Source organism: Typha angustifolia, chromosome 5 (assembly GCF_048772165.1).
Source record: "Typha angustifolia cultivar Huaian chromosome 5, ASM4877216v1, whole genome shotgun sequence".
In the NCBI taxonomy this organism is placed as follows: domain Eukaryota; kingdom Viridiplantae; phylum Streptophyta; class Magnoliopsida; order Poales; family Typhaceae; genus Typha; species Typha angustifolia.
The window spans coordinates 2,316,043-2,341,518 of record NC_133243.1 but is presented as its reverse complement, the minus strand read 5'-3'; the positions used below and the strand labels follow the sequence as shown (position 1 = coordinate 2,341,518).

Here is a 25,476-nt window from a genome sequence, read left to right as displayed (position 1 = left end):
ACATGTATAGGTGTCCAAGAGGATCATCGGATTCATGGCTCTCACCTCAACTCAGCTTTCAGGTTTGTCCCCTAATGAAAGCTGAGCGTAGCTGCGAGTCAGACCATCCTCTGGTATGATTGCTGATTCGGTCAAATTAGCTTTGTATGCTTGCACTGTGGTTTTCTGTTGGAGTAGGTGTAGAGCCTCCTCGAAGTTCTTGTAGTGTGGGTTGGACCAAATTGCCTACATATGGCGTCACCGAACTCGGCCCAGGTCTGAAATGGTTGGCTACGATTGCAAGCCCAGAACCAATCACATGCCTCATCCTGTTAGTGGAACAACGCGAGTATGACTTGTTACTGCGCCTTGGTAGTTAAATAGCTGCTCGACTCGATGCAACCAGTTCACCAGATCTCCACATGAAAAATTAGGAAATTCAAGTCTCAAAGTACGAACTTGAACTCCAGGGATCTGCCTTTCATCTCAACCCACTTGGGCCCAAGGCTGCTTGCGCGCGCCTATACCCTTGAACTGGTGGAACTCTTTGGTGTGGGTTCCCACTGGCCCGATTGCGATCTTGGCCCTCTAGCCCATGGATCTACTTGTTCTGGTGTGATTTCCACTAGCCCTACCAGATTAGATCTGCTAATGTAGTATGATTGTTGTGGATTTAGATGTGGATATGTTAGCTGTAGCAGCCCAAATCCTAGAAAAGCAGATCTGGATTTGAAGAAGATGCAGGAGTGGTGGAGGACGGATGAAATGCAGGTGTAGAGGGAAATTTCGGTGTTGTTCTACCCTCCGGTATTCTCGAACATGCCCCTGGTCATCTCTGAATGGATCAAGGTTGTCAATGCTTTGCCAATCATCATCACCAACATAACGGACGGGCACTTGGCATAGTAGCTCATGATGCTCCACCGCTGTTGGCCTTTGGGTCACCACCAGGGGAGGATGAGGTGGAAAAGGTAAAATAGGTTCATTATCATGAAGATGCTGTACTTGGGCTAGTGGTGTGTCTGTCGGTCTCCCTTGTGGTTCTAGACTTTTTCAAAGAGTAGATATGGTTGATCGGTTCATGATCTACTCCTTCAACATGGCGTGATCACATTGCACACTATCTAATTGACCATCAATACTTAAAACATGTCCTAGATCTCATCTGTCACGTTATCCGCTCCAATCGATGCTGGTCAGCTAGGACACGCTATTGCCAACCCAGTGTGCTCGGTCTCACCTTTTAGGATGTCAGAGGCTGAGCCTTCTTAGTGGTGGGGAACCCTCGAGTTGTCTCTTTGCCACCATTAATCTAGTATCCATCATTAATCCCTTGCCTCACATCGTCTGGCCGCTAGTTACCTCTACCCTCTTTTGTTTGTTGGAACGAACCCTTATTCCTTGGGACACCAATACCTTCTTCCCTCCTCTTCCTACACCCTACAGCAGCTCATGCAAAACCCTACATATATCCCACATCCACTCCATCTCCACTTTCACCACCACCAACCGTCATCAACACATCCATCAGAAGTTTGCCAATCTTTGCCCAATCTACATTCCAAAATATTGGAAGGGCGTAAATATCAACATTGTAGGACAGGAAGTTATACAACGAACCCAACTAATTTCATAATTTTCTATGTTACGAATTAGGATTTGTTTTATAGGCTTACATAACTTAATTGGATTTGCCTTAAGGATTGTCATGACTTATTTCGACTTACCTTAATGCTTGCATGAGTAAACTAGACTTGCCTAAAAGGCATACATCATGAAATAATTAAAAGATAAATAGACTCAATCAATCGAGCCCAATGTCCCCGTGAATTGATCCGATCAGACTTGGATCATATCGCTCCACTACGCTTCCAACCACCTTGTCCTCAAGGTGAAAAGTCTGGGAAGTGCTGCATCAACTCAAACTCAGACTCCCAAGTGGGATCTCCCATTGGTCCGTTGGACCACTCCACTTGTACTTGTGTGATCAATCTTCCATCTACCCGAATCCTTCTCTTGGCTAGAACCCAAAGTGGCATAGGCTCTTAGTCATGTGTGGGTGGATCGCATATGTTGGCTGCAACAGCTGTTTCCGCTGCAAGTTGGGCTTGCAAAGCTGAAACATGGAACACTGTGTGCACCCACTAGTCATCTGGAAGATCAAGTTGGAAGGCCACCTCACCTACCCATTCAATCACTTGGTATGGCCCAAAGTAACTATGTGCTAGCTTTTGGTTCATGATGGGTCAAACCAAGGACTAGCACTAGGGCTGGATGTAGACCCAATCTCCTATTGCGAACGTCCGCTCTTGGTGTTGCCAATTGTAGATCTGCTTCATCCGATTCTATGCAATTGCAAAGTTGGCCTTTAGTCGTCAGATCTGAGCATCCCTATCCACAAGGGTTCCCTCGATGTCCGGGCATTCCGTCCGTCGAGTCAACGCGTAGGAGACCAAGGTAGGAGGCGGCCTACCATAAACTGCTTCAAAAGGCATGGTGTCTATGGCTGAGTGGTGGGCAGTGTTGTAGGCCCACTCCGCCATGGTAAGAAGTCAAGCCACCGCCTTGGCTGGTCTCTGGCATAGCTCCATAGGTATTGATCCAAACACATAAATAATTAATGCAATAAGAAAATATCCTAACTAAGTGTATCAATTTTCCATCACCTTCTCCTAACAAAGTGGTATCAAAGTTAGCTTTCCTTAAAATACGATGGCTTCCAATAGCTTGTTGCAACCTCAACTTCCTCGCTTCACTGAGAAGAATTTCAACCAATGGAGTATCCAAATGAAGGTTCTCTATGGATCCCAAAATCTATGGGATATCATAGAGAAAGGCTATGCTGAGCCAGAGAACGTGACGACACTCACCCCACAACAACTCAATGAGTTAAAGGAGACTCGCAAAAAGGACAAGACTCGCAAAAAAGACCTCTGTCTGTCCATCCGTTTGTGAATGGTATACTGAGCTCATTCAGAACGTTGTGCCCTGTAGATGAAATAATTCTTGCCAGAACTGACTAGTGAACACCAGATCTTGAAAGGGCACAATAGATCGTGGAATCCCGTGAAGTTTAGCCACGTTGCGAGCACTGATAAGTGAGCATACTTGGAGAGGCGATCGACCACCACCATGATAACCGATCACCCTTGGACAGTCGGAAGGCCTTCAAAGAAGTCCATTGAAATATCTTCCCAGATCTGCTCGGGCATGGGAAGGGATTGGAGAAGGCCGGCTGGTCGAGTCGAATCTGCTTTGGCTCGTTGGCAGACTTCACATGTGCGGATGTAGTTGCACACGTCTTTCTTCATGCCGGTCCACCAACAATTGAGACATAATCGCTTTTGGGTCCGAAAGATGCCCTCATGGCCCGTGAGGATTGAGTCCTGGAAGTGGCTAATCAAGGTGGTTTGCAAGTTTGCATTAGTTGGGATTATGATCTGGTCCCCCTTGAGCACTAGTCCATCTCTTATGCTGTACTCGATTTGACTTTATGGGTCTTGAGTCACCTGAGCCGCAAGTTCCACTAGGCTTGGGTCCTTCAAGGTGGCATCCCTTATCCGGTCCAACAAGGGGAGGGTTGGAATCGATAGGGTGGCTAGCGCAGTGGCATCAGGTTGGCTCGAGAGTGCATTGGCTGCGTCGTTCTCCGAACCCTTTCAATAAACCAAGTCATAGTCATACCCGAGCAACTTGTAGAGCCACCTTTGTTGCGCTTGAGTGTTGATCGGTGCACACTATGAACCACCTTCCGATCAAGTATGGGTGCCACATGCTAACAGCATGGACCGCGACTAGCATCTCTCGCTTGTACGTCGACAATTGGTGTGACCATTGTGAGAGGGCCTTGCTCATGTCAGCTCCATGACCCATTGGTTCGGACCATTTCCTACCCTAGCCATAGGTGACTCGAGCCAATCTCTGGTTGCGGGTCGCTCAAGCCCTAGTCTTGGTGTAGGCGGTTCATGCTTGGGTCTACTTCGCTCTATTTTGGGCAAGACCCTAGCTGCCGGTGGCTCGATCCAAGCGCTAGCTGTTGGATGGGATGGAGTTTCAGCACGCCAAACTCCATCTCGTGCGCCTAACCCTGGTGCGTTCGTCCATTGGTGTGCATGGCTAAGGGATGGGTCCACCCCAAACCCTACGACATCCTCCTCTTTAATCGGTTTCGCGTTCATTGGTCCGGGAGTCGCAACACTCCTCTCTATTTGTGCTCGTGAAGTCCATTTATCACAGAGTTCGCGAATAGCGGACACCATCTCAGCCATGAATGCTTGTATTTATTGCAAGGATTGAAGCACCTCCGACTGAGATGTCGAGGGTGGTGGGGTCGGTGGTTCCAATGGTGGATTTGTGCTCTCAGGTAGGCATCGCTGGTGGTGGATCCCTGACCATAGAAGTCTCACTAGTTATTCTTGCTGCCATCCCTCGGGGGATTGTCATCTGGTCTGAGGATAACGATGGCTCTGATATCAAATTGTTATGAACCACTAGAGATGATCCGCAAAAAGGGAGTGTAGGCTTTGATTAGAGTGAATGATGGTAGATGGAGAGGGTGGAAGGAGGGATTATGGCGATGATGATGGTGAGGAAGATGATGGGCAGCAATGGTGATGAAGGGGTATTAATTTACTTCTACTCCTAGGTTATCTTGCTCAGGTAGCGACCTTGCTTGAGGCTTTCACCACAGCTCGAGTGATGCAAGAGAAGCTTAGGGAGCTTTAGATAACAGCAAAAGGGGGCTGGAACACCACAGAGGCCCAAGGAGCACCTTGACAAACCGCAACTGCACACACAATGTGCTGCCAGGATCGCCAAGGTCAACGGGTGCAAGGCCATTTCCTCGACCACAACTAGAGTCAATTAGTATCTCAACTCAGTGCTTCTTGATAGAACCCTCTACCCATAGGTTTCAGGGTGCTCACGAGCCCGAATAGCCATGTAAGCTCAACTCGGCGTGCACCTCATCCTCGTGGTCCCCGGCCTCCATATCTGCTACCTCCTCTTCATAACCCCATGGCTCCATTTCGCTCTCCACATCCCCTTCGAGGAATATAATCATCGTAGTAGAAGCACAAACCCTTGGCCCTCCTTTCCTTGATTTGTGTTGGGGTTAGCCATCGGGAAAGCTCTTTCGTTGCCCTCCGAAGTCAATGAGAGGATCACTAGGTGGTAGGGACTTCCCTTGAGACCGAGTGGGAGGACCAAATCCAGCATTGCTTGATGGAACGGGCCGAGATCCTCTCCAGTCTGTAGGGCTCCATGGCATCTTGGTGCTTCTTTGTAGCTCCTTGACCTTCTCCTCCATTATGGCCGCTGTAGAAAAGGCCTCCAACAATGTCCTAGGCCTCATGGCCTTGACCTCCGCTTGTATGTCGGACCTGAGTCCACTAATGAGGTATGGCAGCGACCACTGAATCAGTGCGCACAATGAAGCAGCGCCCAAGTAGATAAGGTCTACACTTCTCAATTGCATGGACCACCACTAACATCTTGCGTTCATAAGTGCTAAGATGGTGTGATCTCTCTAATAGAGCCTTACTCATGTATGCGCCATTGGTTTTCCTTCCTGCATCAAAATCACTCTTAGACCTGTCCCTGATGCATCACATTCCACCACAAAGGTCTTAGTGTAGTCATAAGGTTAGCACCAGTGCATTCGTCATAGCTCATTTCAGTTCCAAAAATGCAGAGTTAGCTTTTTCACTCCGATTGGATTCGTTCTTGTGCAATAGCACGTTAAAAGGTGCTGCGATCCGTCCATATCCCTGAACGAACTGCCGGTAGTATTCAGTCAAGCCAAGAAATCCTCTAAGCTCCTCAGTTATTCTTGGGTTAGGCTAGCTCACCATAGCCGAAATCTATGGAAGACCACCACCCACTCTTGTGGCATACCTTCCAAAACAACCGTAACAACCCAACCTAAAAAAATATAATAATTTTTTAAATTTTTTTTATTATTATTATGGGCACGATGTGGCCGGCCACACTATGGCTGACCTCGTGCCCATGCTGTTTGCATGGGGCATGGGGGTTCCAGGCACCCCGTAATGCCGTTGCTGCAGCCAACTAGCCACAACGAGCCCCAGCACCACCATAGAGCCGCTGCCTTTCCCCTTCCTGTATCGCATTCTTTCTCTATAAATCCCCTCTCTGTTTAGGTCTCTCTCTCTTTCTTTCTCTCGCTTACTCTCTTACTCTCTCTCTCTCTTACTCTCTTATAGATTTGCTACTGTTGTCCTTGGAACCCACCGCTGCCACCTCCACCGACGCCAATGATCCTCCTCCCTCCTCTATCTCTCTAGTGGCCCAATTTCTAGAAAAGCAGATCTGGATTTGAAGGAGTTGCAGATTCTTCTAGGTGTGGTAACTCTCTCGTTTGGGATCGAGAGAGGGTGGTCACGACCTGGTGGAGGAGGGTTGCAATGGAGGTGTAGAGGGAATTCCGGAGGTGTTGGTGGAGGTTATTTAGATTATGGCTACTCCTAGGGCTAAAACTAGGTGATTCATTTCGTAATGAGCAAAAGAGCTGCACACCATAATTTATAGGTGGCTATATCCGAATTAGGCTATTTTACCCTCATCTGGACCGACTAATGCCAATAAGCAAACTTAGACCAACTAGGTCTAATAAGCAATAAGGTCTTAATTGAACAACTTAAAGGAAATAAGCAAATCTAAGATGGATAGTGTGTGAGTCCAATAGTAGATCAAGTGATTTTCCTTAGCTAGGCTAGATCAGCTTAGGCTTGGGTCATAAGATTCCACCACACTTCCATTCACCTTGTCCTCAAGGTGAATATTCTCGAAAGCATTGCATCAGCTTGACTCCAACTCCCATGTCGGGTCCTTAACTGGCCCATCGATCCACTCCACTAGGACTAGGGTCTCAAGTCGACCTCCCACCCATGTTCTTCGCTTGGCTAGAGTCCGAAGTGGAACCAGATCATGGTCTTCTGTGATAGGCTCAGGAAGTCGATCTAGCATGACCTTCTTAGCTCCAACTCGCGCTCGTAGAACTGACATATGAAATATAGGATGTATCCTCACATCTGTATGCTACCTCACAAATTCGCTGCACAACCTGGTATGGACCGAAGTAACAGTGAACTAATTTTTGGTTGGGGCACCGGTCAAACTGAGATTTGCTGATATAGTTGTAGTTTGACAAAGACCCAATCTCCTACATCAAAAACTCGATTCGTGTGTTTGTGATCATAAACTTGAAGCAAGCATCTGATTCTGAGCTCGAGTTAGATATAACTTCAAAATTCTGAGTTGCTCATCCCACTCCATTAGATCTTCTTCTACTTCTGTCCTCTCTAAACGTCGTTCTGAAAGATATGCCACAAGAGTGGGTGGTTTGTCTTCCATAGACAGCTTCAAAAGGCGTGACATGCAGAATGGTGGCTCGTGTTGTATGCCCACTCCACCCATGGGAGGAATTTCAGCCATCTTCGTGGTTGCTTAGTAGTGTAGCACTCTTTCAGTTTGCCCATCAATTTGAGGATGGTAGGTGGAGCTCATCTTCAACTCTGTCCTTTGGAGATATGCCATTTCAGTCCAGAACTTGCTGGTGAAGATAGGATCTCAATTGGACACAATAGAGCATGGAACCCCATGGAGACGAACCACTTTGCATATAAAAACTTCTACTACTATCCGAGCCGTGTAAGGATGACTTAGTGCGATGAAATGCGCGTACTTGCGGAGCCGATCAACCACAACCATGATCACAGATTTTCTCTGAACCGTTGGCAGGCCTTCGATAAAATCAAGTGAGAGGTCCTCCCAGATCTGATCTTGTATGGGCAGGGGCTGCGGCAAGCTAGTGGGCTTGGTTGACTCAATCTTGACCCATTGGCATGTATCACAAACCTTGACATAGGCTCGCGTATCCTTCTTCATCCCTGTCCATCTACAGCTGCGTTTAAGACGGAGATAAGTTCTAGTCACATACCTTCATGGCTGGCTGCTAGAGAGTCATGGAAATAGCTGATTAAATCTCTTCTAAGTTCAGCATTTGTAGGCACCATAATGCGACCTTGGATCAGAATCAGGCCATCCCTTATAATTATGGCAGTCATGATTCTGTACAAGAGAGGAAATGTTGGACCAGACAAGTTTGCTAGTTCAGCCGGTTCTGATTCCCTTGATAGAGCATCTACAGCACCATTTTCATTGCCCTTCTTGTAGACCAAGTCGTATTCATACCCGAGTAACTTGGTTAACCATTTTTGTTACGCTGGAGTATGGATTCGCTGTCCTAGGAGGTATGGCAGCGACCGCTGATCAATGCGGCGCACAATGAAGCAGCACCCAAGTAGATAAGGTCTCCACTTCTCAATTGCATGAACCACAGCTAACATTTCGCACTCATAGGTGCTGAGATGGCGCGATCTCTCCAATTGAGCCTTGCTCATGTATGCCATTGGTCTTCCTTCCTGCATTAAAACCACTCCTAGACTGTCCCCAATGCATCACATTCCACGACGAAGGTCTTAGTGAAGTCAAGTAAGGCAAGGACTGGTGCACTCATCATAGCTTGTTTCAGTTCCAAAAATATAAATTCAGCTTTTTCACTCTAATTGAACCAGTTCTTGTGCAGGAGTGCAGTCAAAGGTGCCACAATCCATCCATATCTCTAAACAAACCGTCCAGTCAAACCAAGAAACCCTCCAAGCTCCTTGGGTGTTCTCGGCTTAGGCCAGCTCACCATGGCCATTATCTTCTCTGAATCTGCCTCTACACCATTGGCTAAGATTATGTGGCCCAGATGAATCCAGAAGGCTGTCTTGTGAACGTCTTTAGCTCGGACTCGGATCTGGTGGTATCCTGCGAACAGATCCAGTTTGGTGAAGATTGCTGCACCTGCCAACTCATCTAAGAGCTCCTCAATGACCAGAATAGGGTACTGGTCTTTAATGGTGATCGAGTTAAGGGTGCGATAGTCCACACAGAACCACCATGAATTATCCTTCTTGCGCATAAGAAGTACTGGTGAAGAGTATGCACTATGGCTCAGTTGGATGATCCCTTGATCTAGCATCTCATGCACCAGCCTTGTGATTGCCTCCTTCTGAACATGAGGGTACCGGTAGGGCCATACATTAGCTAGACCAGCTCTTGGTATGATCTCAATGTGGTGGTCACAAGCTTGAACAGGGGGCAGCCCTTTTTGGTTCTTCAAATACTCGTGGGTAGGCACGCAAGAAAGAATTCAAATCAGCCTTAATTTCATTACTCAATGCTCTGGGTCCTTCTCGGGTTGAAACAAACAACATCAACAAGCCATACAGCCAGCTTGTGGAAGTACTTCTAGGGCCTGAAATGATGCTTTTGGGCTCGGTTTGATCCCTTCTAGTTGCACCTTCTTGCCTTTGGATTTGAACTCCATTCGCATTGTACCAAAGTCTAATGTGATGGGACCGAGCACTTGGAGCCGTTGGTCTCCTAAGACCAAATCCTCACCTTTGAGAGCGAGGAGTAATAGATTAAGCTCAAATTCGTACTATTGTGCCAGCACCTTGACTCGCTCGCATTTTCCTTTAGTCCTAAGAACCGTGCCATCTCTAATTGCGACATTGAATCCAATAATAGGAGTTATGGTCAAGCCTAATCGCTGCACCATCTTCTCCTCTACAAAGTTGTGGGTCCTGCTCGAGTCAATCAAAATCTCAACTTGGCTTCGTTTGATCATTACTTCTACCCGTAGTGTCCTAGGAGCACATAAGCCTGAATTGGCATGGGGACTCAACTCAGCGTGCATCATCTCCTCTTCTTCCGCGGCCTCTTCATGGTCTTCATGCTCATCTTCCCATTGTTCAGTTTCCTCCTCTTCTTCAGTGGCATCAAGTAGATCGCCGCATGTTGCTTCTTGCACTTATGGCCCAGTGTGAACCGTTCTTTGTAGTAGAAGCATATGCCTTTGGATCTGCGATCAGCTACTTCAGCAAGTGTAAGTCGCCGCTGGCTACTCCTTTGCCCTTCACCATCGGTCAAGGGTGCTCGAGGTGATGGTAGGTGTGCACTCGGTGCTCCTCAACTCGATCCCATTCCAAACCTAGGGCTAGGTCTGAACGGAGTCGAGCTTGATGTAGGACGTGTGCTCTTCCAATCCGAGGCAATTCGTGATCTGCTAGTTGACCCCATTTCTTGCAGCTTCTCCGGCATGACCTCTGCACATGTATAGGTATCCAAGAGGGTCATCAGATTCATGGCTCTCACTTCAGTTCGGATTTCAGGTTTGAGTCCCCCAATTAAAGCTGAGCGTGCTGCAAGTCAAACCATCCTCTTGTTCAATTGCTAATTCGGTCATACTGAGCTTTGTACACTTGCACCGTGGTTTTCTGCTGGAGTCGGTGTAGAGCCTCATCAAAGTTCTTGTAGTGGATTGGACCATATCGCCTACATATGGCATCAGCGAACTCAGCCCAGGTCTGAAATGGTTGGGTATGATTGGCAACCCAGAACTAATCACACGTCTCATCTTGTAAGTATAACAACACAAGTCTAACTTGTTGGTGCGCCAAGCTCCCTTAGTAGTCAAATACTTGCTCGACTCGATGCAACCAGTTCAGCAGATCTCCACTTGAAAAAGTAGGAAATTCAAGTTGCAAAGTACGAACTTGAACTCCAGGAATCTGGTTTTCATCTTGACCCACTTGAGCCCAAGGGTGGTTCTACGCTCTATACCCTTGAACTAGTTGAACTCTTTGGTGTGGATTCCATTGGCCCGATTGTCGTTTTGGCCCTCTTGCCCACAGATCTGCTTCTTCTGGTTCGATGTTGAACCATGCAACTTGTGGCTCAATCTGCGTGTCTAGTTCAGTAGAGCGAACCCAAGACTTAACTAGTTCATTAAGAACCCTAGTGGTTGGATCTGGCTCATAGGCTACACGATAAGATGAACCAGGTGCATCTTGGGCTGGGCCTTGGGGAGTGCACCCTAGGTCTTGGTTTGCACGAAATCCTAGGGGCTCCTGAGTATTTGTTGCAGCTGTTGCTGCTGCTGGTGCAAATGTGGAAGGAGATCCTTGACAACCAAAAATAAGGGAAAACATTATTTCAAATTTTCTTTCCAATGGTGCTTCTCTTTCCTTCTCTCTCATATCCTGCTCTTGCAAAAGGAAGGCCAGCCACTCAGGTGGTGTTGGTGGTGCGATCGGAGGTGGTACCACCATGGTCAGAGTTGTGTGGTCTCTCGATGGTGTCAATGTTAGGGGAGAGGTGTCTTCAATCCTAATGATTCAGAGGTGTGGGGAGCTTCATCTGCTGCTGCCCTTGCTGCTCTAGATCTAGTTTGCGCCATGGAAACGTTTCAAGGAAGGAAGGGCTCTGATACCAATTGTAGTGTCCCAATTTCTAGAAAAGCATATCTAGATTTGAAGGAGTTGCAGATGCTTTTAGTTGTGGCAGTTCTCTCATTTGGGGTCAAGAGAGCGTAGCCACGACCTGGTGGAGAAGCGGTGGAGGAGAGCTGCAATGGAGGTGTAGAGGGAAATTTTGAAGGTGTTGGAGGAGGCAATTTAGATTATAGCTACTCCTAGGGCTAAAACTAGCTGATTCATTTCATAATAAGCAAAAAAGCTGCACACCACAATTTATAGGTGGCTAACTCCGAATTAGGCTGTTTTACCTAGAGTCGTCTTTGACTTAGGTACTCGTCATGATTTGGATAGTTTATTAGCTGACTTTTCTGGACTTTTTGAGGCTCCATGAGGCCTGCCACTTGCCAAGCACGCTGATCACAGGATTGAGATTATACCTAGGGCCGAACCGGCAAATGTACGACCCTACCGCTATCCACACATCTAGAAGGAAGAAATATAGAGGCTGGTTGCGGAGATGTTGGAGCAAGGCATTATTCAACCGAGCCGTAGTTCCTATTCATCACCAGTTTTGATAGTGAGAAAGAAGGACGGCAGCTAGCGTTTCTCCATAGATTATCACACGTTGAACACCATAATCGTCAAGGATAGATACCCGATACCAGTCATTGAAGAGTTACTGGACAGTGAGGACGGAGATAGAGATAGAGCTAGCAGATTGGGATGTGGTTTTATAGAGATTACGGAAGCACATGACAACGGCCCAGAACCGCATGAAACTATGTATGATTGCTGGCATTGGGAGTTGGAGTTTGAGGCCGAGGACTTATATTGTGTGAGCTTAGCCATATCAGCGAGTTACCCTACATCCTATATGCAATCCCAAGTTAGCACATTGGTATTTTGGACCGTTCCGCATATTGGAGCAAGTGGGACCTATTGCGTACAAATTGGAGTTGCCGGAGGGATCTTAGGTTCATCCCATGTTTCATCTATCACTACTGCGAGTGAGAGTAGCAGATCAAGCAGTGAGCACACAGATACCCGATCAAGTGGAGGAGATACAGGCATACGAGTCGGTGTGTGTGTTGGTGAGACAGAGGCGTCATTGGGAAGGTTGTCTTGGTGGAGTGGCTCGGACGGCATTTCGACGAGGCGACATGGGAATCTGAGGACATCATGGAACACTTTCCGAACTTCTCACCTTGAGGTCAAGGTGACGGAAGCGTGGTGGATTGATACAACTAGACCTGGATCAAGTTGTATCGGAAAAAATAAATTTGTTTTGGAAGAAAATAAGGCTTTTTGTTGGGGGCGTTTGAACACCTCGGACCACATTCGAACGCACTATGCGAACACCTGCACGCATTCGCAAAAATAGAGAACAAGATTTGTGCGTTTGAACGGCCTCGAGCCCATTCGAACGCGCCGGTTCAAATGCCTACACACGTTTGCAAAGACAGAGAATGAAAATTTTGCATTCAAATGCGCCGTGGTGAGAACACTTTGTTTTTAGGGCTTTATTTTTGTTATTTGAGTCCAAGGGGTAGCCTCTAAATATTGTGGAGTACACCCTAGTTGGGTTATATTATGAAATTTATCTTCTTCTTCTATCTCTCTCCTTCTCTCTCTCTTTTCATCTTCTCTTCTTGCCCTAAGTTCTTATCGTCCCCTAGCCTACATTTGTTAGATCCTTCTCTTCCATCTGTCACAGCCCTACTTCTAGGAGCGACCTCTTTTTCCTCTTTGTCCTATTTCCTTCTCTAATCACAAATATCCCTATCCACATATCATCTTCTTCCACCCCCTTCCATCACCATCAAGAACTCCCTTCAACCCAAATATCCAACCTATCCCTCATCAGTCCGGTTTGTAACATAAATCTTAGCCTTGGACTAATTAGTCGAGCACCAATCAGCGGGCTACATTATGTTACACTTGGCCGAGCCATGGCCTCCTCCACAAGTTTTGTGCTCTTGGACTCGGCTTGAATGTTGATGGGAATGATTTGGCAAATACAAAAGGTTTGGAAACCACTATGGACACCTTGAGGACAAAGTGAACGGAAGCATGGTGGAATGATATGATTCAGACTAGATCGGATCACCTCAAAAGATATTACCTTAATGGATTGAGTCTAATTATCTTATTTGATTATTTGGTTTAGTTAGAGCATTAGTAGGTTAAGATTTTATTTAATTAGCTAAATTTAACTCTGCGTAGTTTCGGAAAAATATTCTATAAAAATCTGAATAATATCAAACTAGTTGGATAAGATCACGAACCTTTAGATCTACAACTTTGGTATTCACGATTTCTCTAAATTCTATATCTATCTATAGAAAAATGAAGAGTTAATCCAAGAAGATAAGACTGGTTTAGTTAAATTTGTTTTAGACTTTTTGATTTAATTTCTATCAAATAGGGCCTTATGTGTTGTAGATCAGATTTGGAACGATCCGTCCGTAGGATGATTATGAAAATTTAGGTGGTAGTAGCTTACGAGATAAAGTTCTAATGGCTTTGGTTTCACGTTAATCAGATATCATAGAAAGATATAATTAAAATAGTGGAGCAAGGTCAGAATAGTAAATATCCGACGTTACGGTGGTCATCGGAAAGTGGTGGACGACCAAGGGTGATGGTGGACAGTTCTAAGATAGGGTGGTTACTAGAGGTGATGGTGGCTATGGGTTGGAAGTAGAATTAGAGTTTCTAACTTAGATCTACTCCTAAAAAGATAATGATGATCTAATGGTTACGGTAAAAGATAAGGATGATAAGTAATGCCAAGATAAATAAAATAACTTAACTTAAACTGAATATTCCTTCTATTCAATTCCATGCCTAAACAAAGAAGCCCGACCCCTTTATATATAGAAGTCGGGTACAATGAGTCCTACTCGGACTAGCCTTAAAGGCTTATATGACTCAAACTATGACTTGCCTTAAACTAACCCTAAAGGCTTATACAACTCGAACTAGGACTTGCTTTAGAAACTTTCATGACTTAATTGAACTTGTCTTAGTGCTTTACATGAATTAACCGAACTTGCCTTAGTGGTTTACATAACTTAATTAGACTTAGCTAAATCAGCACTCCTTATCCTTCTCGGATTGATTCTTTATTCTGCCATAGATAGAGTCTGAATCTGGAGAAACCTTTGTAAACAGAAGTTGTAGATCAGGACATCTTCAATCCTCTCCAAGTAATTTTGTAATATTTGGTCGTCTATGGAATATCCTTTGAACATTTTCCTAAAACTACGCATAGTTGAATTAGTTAACTAATAAATTCTAATTTAATAAGACTATAATTAAAGCAAATAAAATAACTAGACTCAATCCATTAAGCCCAATCTCCCTTGATGTGATCTGATTTGACTCGGTTCGTATCATTATGGCTTGTATTTAGATATGCTTGGAATGAAAGATTAATTGGCTTTTGTTTTGACATTTCTCTCAAACTAGGCCACCGGCCTCTACATCTCCCTCCTCCTCCTTTACCAACTAGCGCCACCTCTTTCATTGGCATAGTCTCTCTCATCTAGCTTCTAATCTCCTTCTTCCACTGATCCCTCTAGTCCTCTATGGCAGACTTACTTCTCCCCCTTCATCTCTCTATCTTAATCGTCTCTACCTCCCGTACAATTTTTATCTTTACCGCTACCACAGTTATAGGCCAATTATAGCTTTTAACCATCTATTGCATCCATATCTACAAGCCACCATCCCCATCATCTATTGTCGAGTCACCTCCATTAATTATCGGTCTCCAATCCATCATCACCTCCATCCTATACCTAGGAATCCATGCCTCAACCTAAGGATCTCAGATCTCGTGCATATCTGAATCTCAACTGCTACGAATCGGATTAAGCTGGTTTGTAATAGGTATGCTCTAACCATTTGAGCTGAATTTGAGACTACGTACCAGATGTTGATTGTGCACAATAGTCTAGTATGATGATTATGTTATTTGGAGTTAACGTTGATGATTGAGATATTGAGAAATACATATGATTCCATTATTCTTTGATTTAACTAACTATTGAGTAGTCATCATGCATCATATATAGTTGCATTTGATATCATAATATGATCATGGTCAATTGACATATATCATATGTATTATATTTGAGAGAGTTATGATGATGATATGATGGTATGATTTGATATTTATTTATATATTATCAAGAATTATATAATTGATCAGTCATGACATGATATGTACCATACATGTTTATACTCATTCATGACATAATACTTCTTTCTAATTCATGTTGTCTAATACATAATTTATTCTCTATTTAACATCACTAATTCAGAGTAAGGTCTATTCAGTGAGCCTTTAACTCATGACTATTTCTTTCTTTTCTAACTCCCTCCCTTCAGATATGATGCGATTTGAGATATCATGAAGAGACATCTTTAGAGCAAAGATGATGTGGCTAGATGTAAGATAGTATAGAAATTAGCTTATTTGAAATGTACCAATATATATTTTTGTATTCTATTGTATTAGATCGTGTTTTATATAATAAGAAATATTATACAGGTTGGACGGTGTGGTATCTTGATCGTTTGTTGTGGTATGTATGGGTCTTGTCAAATTATGTAGTAATCTGAACAATTTTTATGGATAATATTGATATGTTAACATGTTTATTTGGATGATAACAAGATTTATTTTAAAATAGATTATATACGTATAAGTGTATGTCCGCATGACGGGCTCTGCCTATCCTATAGCATACTCCGTGCGGGCACATGCCTGGCAGGGGTGGGGTCAGGAGTGCATTACACTAATGTTTTATTCCATGAGCCTAATATCCATAAGGTATCTACTCGAATCATATCATAGGAACTCACTTTCCTAAAGGTATATTGTTGTGTATAGCCCTAAGGCTAGTAAGAGAACAATCACATTTATCCCGGAAAGAATATAGACTCGGAAATGGTTGTCACCGTCCGGTTCTTTTTCGCTACTGTCACAGTAGCTAAGACTTACTCGTGTCACTTTCGGATTTCTACGACCGCCCTGCAGATCGAGTAGGCATCACATCTCTCCACCACGTTCAGGTCACGTGCACGTCTCAGGTCCTACTAAATGCCTCGTTAGTCATTACGGCTTACGGAGTGCTCAGTGCTGTGTCTTTTAGCGCTCCTTAATCCTTATTATATACGTAAACGACTCACTAAAAGCCTCCAAGTCGTATGCGTCGGTGATCACTTGTCTCCTGCTCGATCGCACGGCTGTTCTCCGAAGTGTTACTGATCAGCGACAATGGGTTCCGACTTCAAGGCCATACCCGTAATAGGTATAGATTTCTCTTCTTTCATCTTCTTGATAATAATTCGTTTTTAATTTAGTGAGACAACTCGAAATTTATCCTCTTTCGATTTCTATCCGTTAGACTGCATAGATCACATGGCAGCAATCTTACGCTATTCACACAACTTTTTATTACCAATTACCATTTTGGGGTGAAATTAGATTGGGATATGAATTTGATACCACTGTGTTCTTACTATTGTAAGCAATTTATATAGAGGGAGATTAATTGCTTGCTTCTAGGTTTTTGTTCTTCTTCATTTCCACTTCCTAAGAATAATTTCCAACATATTAAAGCCCCACTTTGTTAAATTTTGGCGAACATAATCTCTTCTAGAGTCATTATTCTTGTTGTATTAAGTGGATATGAGCATATATCGGGTATTAAACAATACTGCAGTACATAATCTAAAAACAAGTTTATGGTGATAATATACAACTTAGTTTTGGTTACGTTCATAACTAAACAATATAAACAACAGAGCCTCATGTGTGAATTTGCTGTCTTGACCATCAATCTATAGAGCATCACAACTTTTGAAAGCCTTGGAAATGCCATCTTAACTTGAAGAACAATCTTCATCTCAGTATATCACATTAAGTGAAGGCAAGATGCTGAGAAGTCAACAAGCACTGTTGTATGAGCATTCTCTTTACAGTTGTGGCTTTTGCAAAAACATTTTAAAATAGAATTAAGTGAATGTCTGAATATTCTTTTCTCAGAATATTTTATGGGTTGCTTATGAGTGCAAATTTTGTCAATATTTTTGGTTGAATGGTTAATGCTTCCAGAGCATAATGCTCTCGCTATAGCAGGCACTGGGAAGGGAAAAGTTCTCTTATTGGAGCCCATGACACTATAGTGAGTGGTGTCATGCCTTTTGCCGTAGTAAGTTGTACTTTCTAAGAAATGATTAATAATATACTAAACAGAACATGAAGGAACATTTGGAAACTGTAAGGGAGTAGCATAAGAAGCTTTGTTATAAGTTGCGCATCATTGTCAAATACTCAAATTTTGTTTGGGAAGATTAGTTTAAGAAGTTAGAATCATGGAACTAAGTGAAATGTTTATAATTCCCAATTCTTGGCACAAGTTGGAATTATTAAGACATGACAGTGAGTTTCACTTGAATGAAATTTCTACCTCACTACTACAAAATAATTTCGGTCTCTTATATAATATTTTCATTTATGTAGTTTGTTTTTATCTTCAGATGTTAGTCCACTTGTCAATAAGATTGATGATCCAAATATGGTTCAAGACAAAGATCTGTTGGAAGTTGTTAGATTGTTGGATGAGGCTTGTAAAGATACTGGATTCTTTTATGTGGTATGGTTGAAATTCCTGTGCACTATTTATGTTGAAACCATCTTACATGAACTAATTTCTCTGTTTTACAATACATCATGATAGTCAGCATTGAGGAATCTAGGCAGGTTATCTTGTTGTTAAATGGTACATTTCAGCTATGTGTTTGTTGGCATTATGCATGTCTTCTTGCTCTTTTATCATTCACATATTGCATCATCGCAATAAATCCCGATACATGTTTGTTGTCCCATATTTCCTAGTATGTAAAACTTGAAAGTAGTCCCATTAATTTATGGAACATGCATTTAATGTTTTATTTAGTTGTTCTATAATTGGATCGACATTTCAGTTTTGGTTTTAGTTTCACCTCTAGAAAAAAAATGAAACTTTTTGGAGTTTCAGTCGATTTCAAAGTGAGAGGAAGATCAGTGTTGATGGTGTCGTCATCAGCTAGTTCGTCGAGAGAGAGGGGGAGCGATGCCATTCAGTTGTCGAAGAGAGGGCCTAGGGCACGTTATTTTTTAGAGAGCCGGATAACAAAAGGGGCGCATGGGGGAGGGGAGATGATACGATCTCTCCTTTAGGGCTATGGAGCTCTGATACCAAATTGATACGATCTCCCCTTTAGGCTAAGGTTCGATCTCTTCCAATTTCCTGATTTGGACTAGATCTGGCACGGAACTTTGAAATAAGATCCCGAAAGATACCGCCATCGGATCGACGTGAAATTTTGATATGTTGTTGCCTTAAAAAGAGCTTTCCGACAAATCAAGTTTCAGGCGAATTGGAGTTGGGGATCTCGAGATATTGTCCGTTTAGTGGACGAACGTCAGGATGCTCTATTTTGGATCCGTGGATGGAGGCACGAGATCCTAGGTAATGGTGGTTGATGGAGGACCGGCATTAATGGGGTGGCACCGGTGAAAAAGTGATGGTGGAAAGGTTATGGATGATGGAAAGATTAGGGCAAGTGTTGGATAGATTGGAAGAAGGGGGAGGAGAGGGCCACCCCTAAGGGACTAGGGTGATTGGCCGGTCGAGGGAGGTTGACATCGCCGGGGATTGAGGGAACGGGAGCGAAGAAGACGAAGGAGGCAAGGCAAACTCAATTCTCAATAATCAATAATCAATTCTTACTTTGGTTGCCATTCACATCCTTTTTAAGGCTAACCAACAACTCAAAATTAACCCTAAAAATACAATTTTCTTCGACCGCGTTCGAACTCGCCTGACCGCGTTCGAACGCACGATCGAACGCGCCTCTCGGTATTTGCGAACGTGATGCAGGCGTTCGAACGCACAGTGCACTCTCTTCACCCACGTGCACAACCCCGTTCACAAACCGCGTTCGAACTCACTCCACCCGCGTTTGAACGCGACTTATAGAAAACTTATTTTAATGGAAATTAAACACTAAAACATGAAACAAAAACACTCCTAAAGTGAATCCATGCTCGAGACGACGTCGGTGAAGTCCGAATCGTATCAGGAGACGAAAGGGTAATAAGCTTAATGGGTAATCGGGTAGGGTAACAAGTTTATAAAATTAAACCTGCATTGATTACCCATTAAAACCAAAAATATATCCGGGTTGTATACAAAACATATTCGAGCCGTATCCCAAACGTATTCGAACCATATCCAATTGTATCCATCCCATATTCGAAAACAAAAATTAATTATTTTAATTCCGGATACTCTAAAAACATATTGAATATGTATTCGGGCCATATCGTATCTGATAAGTATCAGATATGGATACTCTGCTCAAAATGGAGTATTCGTGCTTCCTAGAGGCGGACCTTGAGAAAATTACAAACTTGGTGAGATCAAGGTTCCCAATATCGGGATCGGGATCGGGATCGGGATCGGTATCGGTTGTCCAAAAAAACGATACGTATCAGTCGTATCGGCCGTTCGTATCTGATCGGACTATTTTTTAATTATATAAAATTCTAAATATTATTTAAAAATGCAGAAAAATGCAGAAAAATTTAAAAAAATGACAAAAAATAAGAAAACAAAAATTACCCACATATGAAGTCTAAGAACTTAAAAAAATGTATTAACTTACTCAAAATTTAAAACTTTGTTGAATACCGAGCTGGTTCTTGTAATCACCATAAGTTTGTAAATATTGATGTCTGAGACCTAATGTTCCAAAAAGTGATTCCATCATACTAGTCATATTGTATGGATTTTATTATGTGACTTGCGTTTGAGGAGGATAATAACCAGCATTTGGATCTTGTGCCTGAGAATACTGAGGATACTGAGGATAATAACTAGCATATGGATTTTGTGATGGCTCCAAACAATAAATACTCGATGTACCATAATCATAGGAACCAAAATGCATCTCATGACGACGTCGCTAATATGTATATATATCCTCAGTTTTTCTGTCTTCACTCCTTATGCCTCCTTGACTTTCCTCAACAAATGTAGATGGAATGATCTCACCACTATATGTATCGTCAGGACTATGACTAGTACTAGTAGGTATACTATCTCTCGCTGCTGAATGGCTCGTACCAGCCTCTGCCCTCGTCGTGGTCTCTCCCAATATTTCATCTAACCATGGGTTATCTCTGTCATCTAATAACCTGTCATCTATCTCTCTGATCCATGGAGTCAAGGGGTCTTCTTCATCAAAAACATGATTTAAATCAATCAGTTGTTCATTTTCTGTCTTTCTTCTTAAATTTCTCTCCCTCAATCTCATATTATAATGACAAAAAACTAACTTCTCCAATCTTTCCATTGTCAATCGGTTGCATGTTTTTGTGTGGATTAAGGAGAAAATAGTCCAATTTCTTTCACACTGTAATGAAGACACAGTTTGACTTAAAATCTTCTTTGCTATTGACGTCAAATTTGATGCCTTCTCCCATCCATAAATAGACCACCATTCAGCTGGAGTGTTATGAGATATAGATGCAGCAACTTTAGCAGTACTGAATTGCCCAGCTCTCAATCTATATCTCTCCATCTGAAATCAGAAATATATTATTAACTTATTGATTATATTGATTATTGAAAGTTAAAACTTGAAACAAATAATAATAAAATTATTTAATTGAATCATAACTTACTTCTTTATCGCACAGGATTTGTTTATGAATATCGGGCTCAAGCTTGCTGATTACCTTTCTAACCCCCAATAAGACTTCACTATCATTATTGACATTTTTAGAGAATTGAAATCTTGGATTAAGAAAATACTCTGTAGAAATTTAAAAATTGTAAGCATTCAAATTTTTAAATATTCATAAATAAAAGTAAATTAAAACTTAAAATTTAAAAGCATGCTTACCAGCAGCGTGTATATCTTTATGTAGTTGTTTGTTCCATCTAGAATTAATCATTTTCCACTTCTTATAACTTTAGCCCACATTTTTTTATTGATTATTTAGCTATGTCCATTGCCTAATATAAGAAACCCATCTCAGACTTGTCATCACTGTCTACAAGTCTTAATACTTTGACAAGAGGCTCAAATACTTCGGTGGCAATTGTAATATTATCCAAAAATGTATTTCCAAGAGCCATATTTTTTAAAGTTTCACCTAAAGATTTATCTTTAGGTTTCATATTCTTAATTTTCATAGATCACTCCTATGATGTAAACATCCGCATAATATCATCCTTATAGTGCATGATGCTCTCCAAGGCTAAAAAGTGAGTGGCAAATCTAGTGACGCCGGGTTTGATGATCTCTCTACCACCAGTTATCTGTCTGAGTAAATTAAGAACCCAACCATGGTTATATATAAAATTTGTTAACCTCTGACCTTCACATATGACATATGAACCCAACCGGGTCTGATGATCTCCCTACCACCAGTCATTTGCCTGAGTAAATTAAGAACCCAACCATAGTTATATATAAAATTTGTTAACCTCTGACCTTCACATATGACCATGTCAATTTCAGGCTCTTTTGCAATATCCTCTAACATCAGATCAATACAATATGCAGCATATGGCGTCCAATATAAATGAGGTCTTTTAATCATCAGTAAATTTTCAGCAGCTTTATAATTTGCCCCATTATCAGTAACCATTTGGACTACTCTTTTTTCACCAATTTCTTATACTACCTCATCCATCAACTGACAAATATAATTTGCATTTTTAAAATGAGCAGTAGCATCCACAAACTTCAAAAATATTGTCCCCAAAGCAGAGTACACTAAAAAATTAATTATATTTCTTCTGTTTTGTGTACTCCACCCATCACACATCAGTGTACAACCAAATTCATCCCAATACCGTTTAAATGTCTCAATATAAGTATGAAGTTCATCTACCTCTGAGTCAAGATATTTAGTAGCAATATCATTTGAACTAGGAGGGGGAACACCAGGCCCTACTGATTGTATAGCATCTACCATAGTGTGATAGTAAGGACTATCAGCTACATTGAAAGGAATATAGTTGTAGAAGAAAAATTTAGAGATAGCTCTACCAATGTGTTTCTTTGCATTTTTAATTCCTTTGAGAGCTGTCTTGATTGAAGTCTGTGTACGACCACTTTTTTCTGAAGATATGTATCCATTGGTCCAATATTTTCAGACTCTGCTGTAACACCAGGAGTCCTATGGGTAGAACTGCTGCCCCCATATTCTCTATTTCCTCGTATATTAACTGATCTAGATCTCTGAAAGTTACTACCAGTGCTTCTTCTCATCTCTTCCTCTTCTCTATGTATATTTCTGCTCTCTTTTATTGCCCTCCTTATCTGTCTCTCCTCCTCACTTTGCTCACTGCTATCATTATCAATCTGTACAGGATTATGCATCAATTCTTCACGAATCATTGACTCTCTTTGTTGTGTAGATTGTTTATCCTTCTTTTTGCCAATTAAATGAGCCAACATCTGCTTTCTAACTTCCAAAGACATTTGAGTGCAAGCTGCTACATTTCCTTATCTTCCAGCTAAATGTTATTTCAAACGGCTGATACCACCACTTATTTTCTTTCCATACCAGTTATATTTAACACACCTTTTATCTTGCCCAATAGTGCTATAATGTTATCACCCAATGTCGGTATCATATGACTTCTCTTTTGGAGCCATTGATATTTTAGCTCTGCAAGACTGCAACTAACAAACATAAACAAAAATCAAAATAAATATAAAATAATTTAAAATTTATGAGGCATAATTGCATAAGCAGCACCAGGTGCTGCTGCAGTAGAAAAGCTGCTGCTGCTTCTGCTGCTGCTCTGCTAGCAAAGAAGTCTCTGCTGCAGCACCTGCTACAGCAGCATTGTTGCAGTTGCTATACAATGGAAAAAAAAACTGAAAAAAACTTACCGAAGGTCGCCGGATCGAGGTCGTCGAAGAACGTCGCCAGAGGTCGAGGTCATCGGAGAGACGGAGATCTACTCACTACTCAGTCGCTGGTGAGAAAAAGAGTAAGAGATCCATGAGAAAGAGAGAGAGAAAGAAAGAAAGAAAGAAAAGAGAGAATGAGAGAAAAAGAGAGAAAGAGAGAGAGAAAAGGGAGAGGCAGGTGGGGGATGGGGACATCGATTATTGATGTCCCCCGGGTCGGATCCGACCCGTTCCCACCCATTTTGGCCGAAATGGCCGAAACCCCAACCGATTAGTTTCGGCTGGCCGATCCCGATCCGTTTCGGCCGATCCCACTCGGGATCGACCGAAACTAGGAACCCTGGGTGAGATGACCTTTACTGACGAATTTGTGGTCTTATGGGCAACTATTGTCATCTTATTGGGCATGATAAGATTATTACCCTACTGACTTCCTTACTGAAAAAGGATGAGTTTATATGGATGGCTAAGACACGAGATGCTTTCGAGAAGTGGAAGGCTACCCGTTTTGATATTTTTGAAGACATTCGTCATCGAATATGATGCTTCGAGGGTTGGCATTGGAGTTATGCTCATGCAAGAAGGTCGATCCCTGACCTATCTCAACAAGGCTCTCACCCAAATCTCAGCAACTGTTTGCATATGAGCAAGAGATATTGGCCATTATTCATGTTGTGACAAAGTGGCGCCCATATCTTATTGGTCGTTGCTTCACTATTCTCGTTGATCAATGAAGTTTATCTTACTTTTTGGGTCAGTGAATACATACATTGGCATAACAATGATGGGTATTTAAGCTACTTCGATATGACTATAAAATAGTGTGTAGGAAGAGTGTTACGGATCAATTATTTGATTCGCAACAAGAGAGTTTATGCTTCGGTTAGAGTGAATGATGGTTGATGGAGAGGATGGAAGGTGGTGGATCTAGGTTATAGAAGGGATGATAGCGGTGGTGATGGTGGAGAAAGAAGATTAATGTAGTTTTACTCCTAGATTATTTTACCCTTACTCCTAAGATAACTTAAGACTAAAATAATTTCTCAATGATTGAATGATTAAACAAAGGAGTCCAACTCCTCTTATATAAATGTCGGGTACAATAAGTCCCATTAAGACTAGCTCGAAAGACTTTGCACAACTTAAATTAGGATTTATCTTAAAAGCTTATATGACTTAATTTGACTTGTCTTATAGGCTTACTTAACTTAACCAGATTTATCTTAAGAATTTATATGACTTAATTAGGTTTGCCTTAAGGGCTTACATGATTTAACTAGATCTATATCAAAAGTTTACATCATGAATTAATTAAAAGATAAATATACTTGATCCATCGAGCCTAATATCCCCATGATGTGATCCAATCAGATTTAGTTTGTATCAAAGAGAATGGAGAATTGAGTTATGGATATGCTATCATGGCCACCCGATACAAGCGAGCTAATGTTTGGTTTGAGACTAAGCACCGAACTCGATTAGTTAGTCTCATTTCATAGTCTTGATTTTTTGGAGAGTAAATTTGATTAGATATGAAAAAAATAAAAAATAAAATGTTTGGTTACTAAACTAGTTTAGGTCTTTAGGGGTCCTTGAACTAGTTCAGGGGGGGGTTTCTAAACTCAAAGCAAACAAGGCCTAATAAACTATTAACTTATTAACCCATACACCTTTAAATTAAGCCTAAAATATACCTAAATACAAAAGTTAAGAAAATACATCTAAGTATGTCAAATAAATGACAAAAATAGAAGAATGGCCCCAATAAACTTAGTCTAGCTGGTCTTGACTCAATTTTGACTTCAAAGATCAACTACTTGATCTCTAGCATTTAAAATTCACATTTATCACTATGCTTCGGCATTAGGTTTCTATGATGTCAGACGGTCGAAACCTCCAATTCTTGTAATGACATCACGTCTAATTTGTATCTTCCTTAGTTAAGACATCATGTAGCCAAATGAAAGAATCCCTTGGTAATTTTCCTGCATTTATGATATTTTCATGCATTTTTTATCTGTTCCGGATGCCCGCTAAAAGTTTGTTTTGAGACCACAAACACTGGTGAAAGTTTGTTTTATCCTTGTTATTGCTCCTACATGATAGTTTTGTTATCTGAAGCTCCAAAAGGGATAGCTTATGTTACTTTTACATGGCATGAGCCCTGAGATAG

At 42.0% G+C, this 25,476-nt stretch overlaps 1 protein-coding gene across 1 annotated transcript in view; it reads left to right on the top strand.

The window, feature by feature from the left end:
• The first annotated feature begins 16,469 nt into the window (after positions 1–16,469).
• The window catches only part of LOC140760187 (homoarginine-6-hydroxylase 2-ODD-233), a 49,773-nt gene continuing 40,766 nt past the window's right edge, over positions 16,470–25,476 (top strand). Inside the window, exons 1-2 of the mRNA XM_073097033.1 lie at positions 16,470–16,630; positions 17,862–17,977. Of these exons, the coding sequence (XP_072953134.1) occupies positions 16,597–16,630; positions 17,862–17,977 (150 nt within the window). The 5' untranslated portion in view covers positions 16,470–16,596. The remainder of the gene's footprint in view (positions 16,631–17,861; positions 17,978–25,476) is intronic.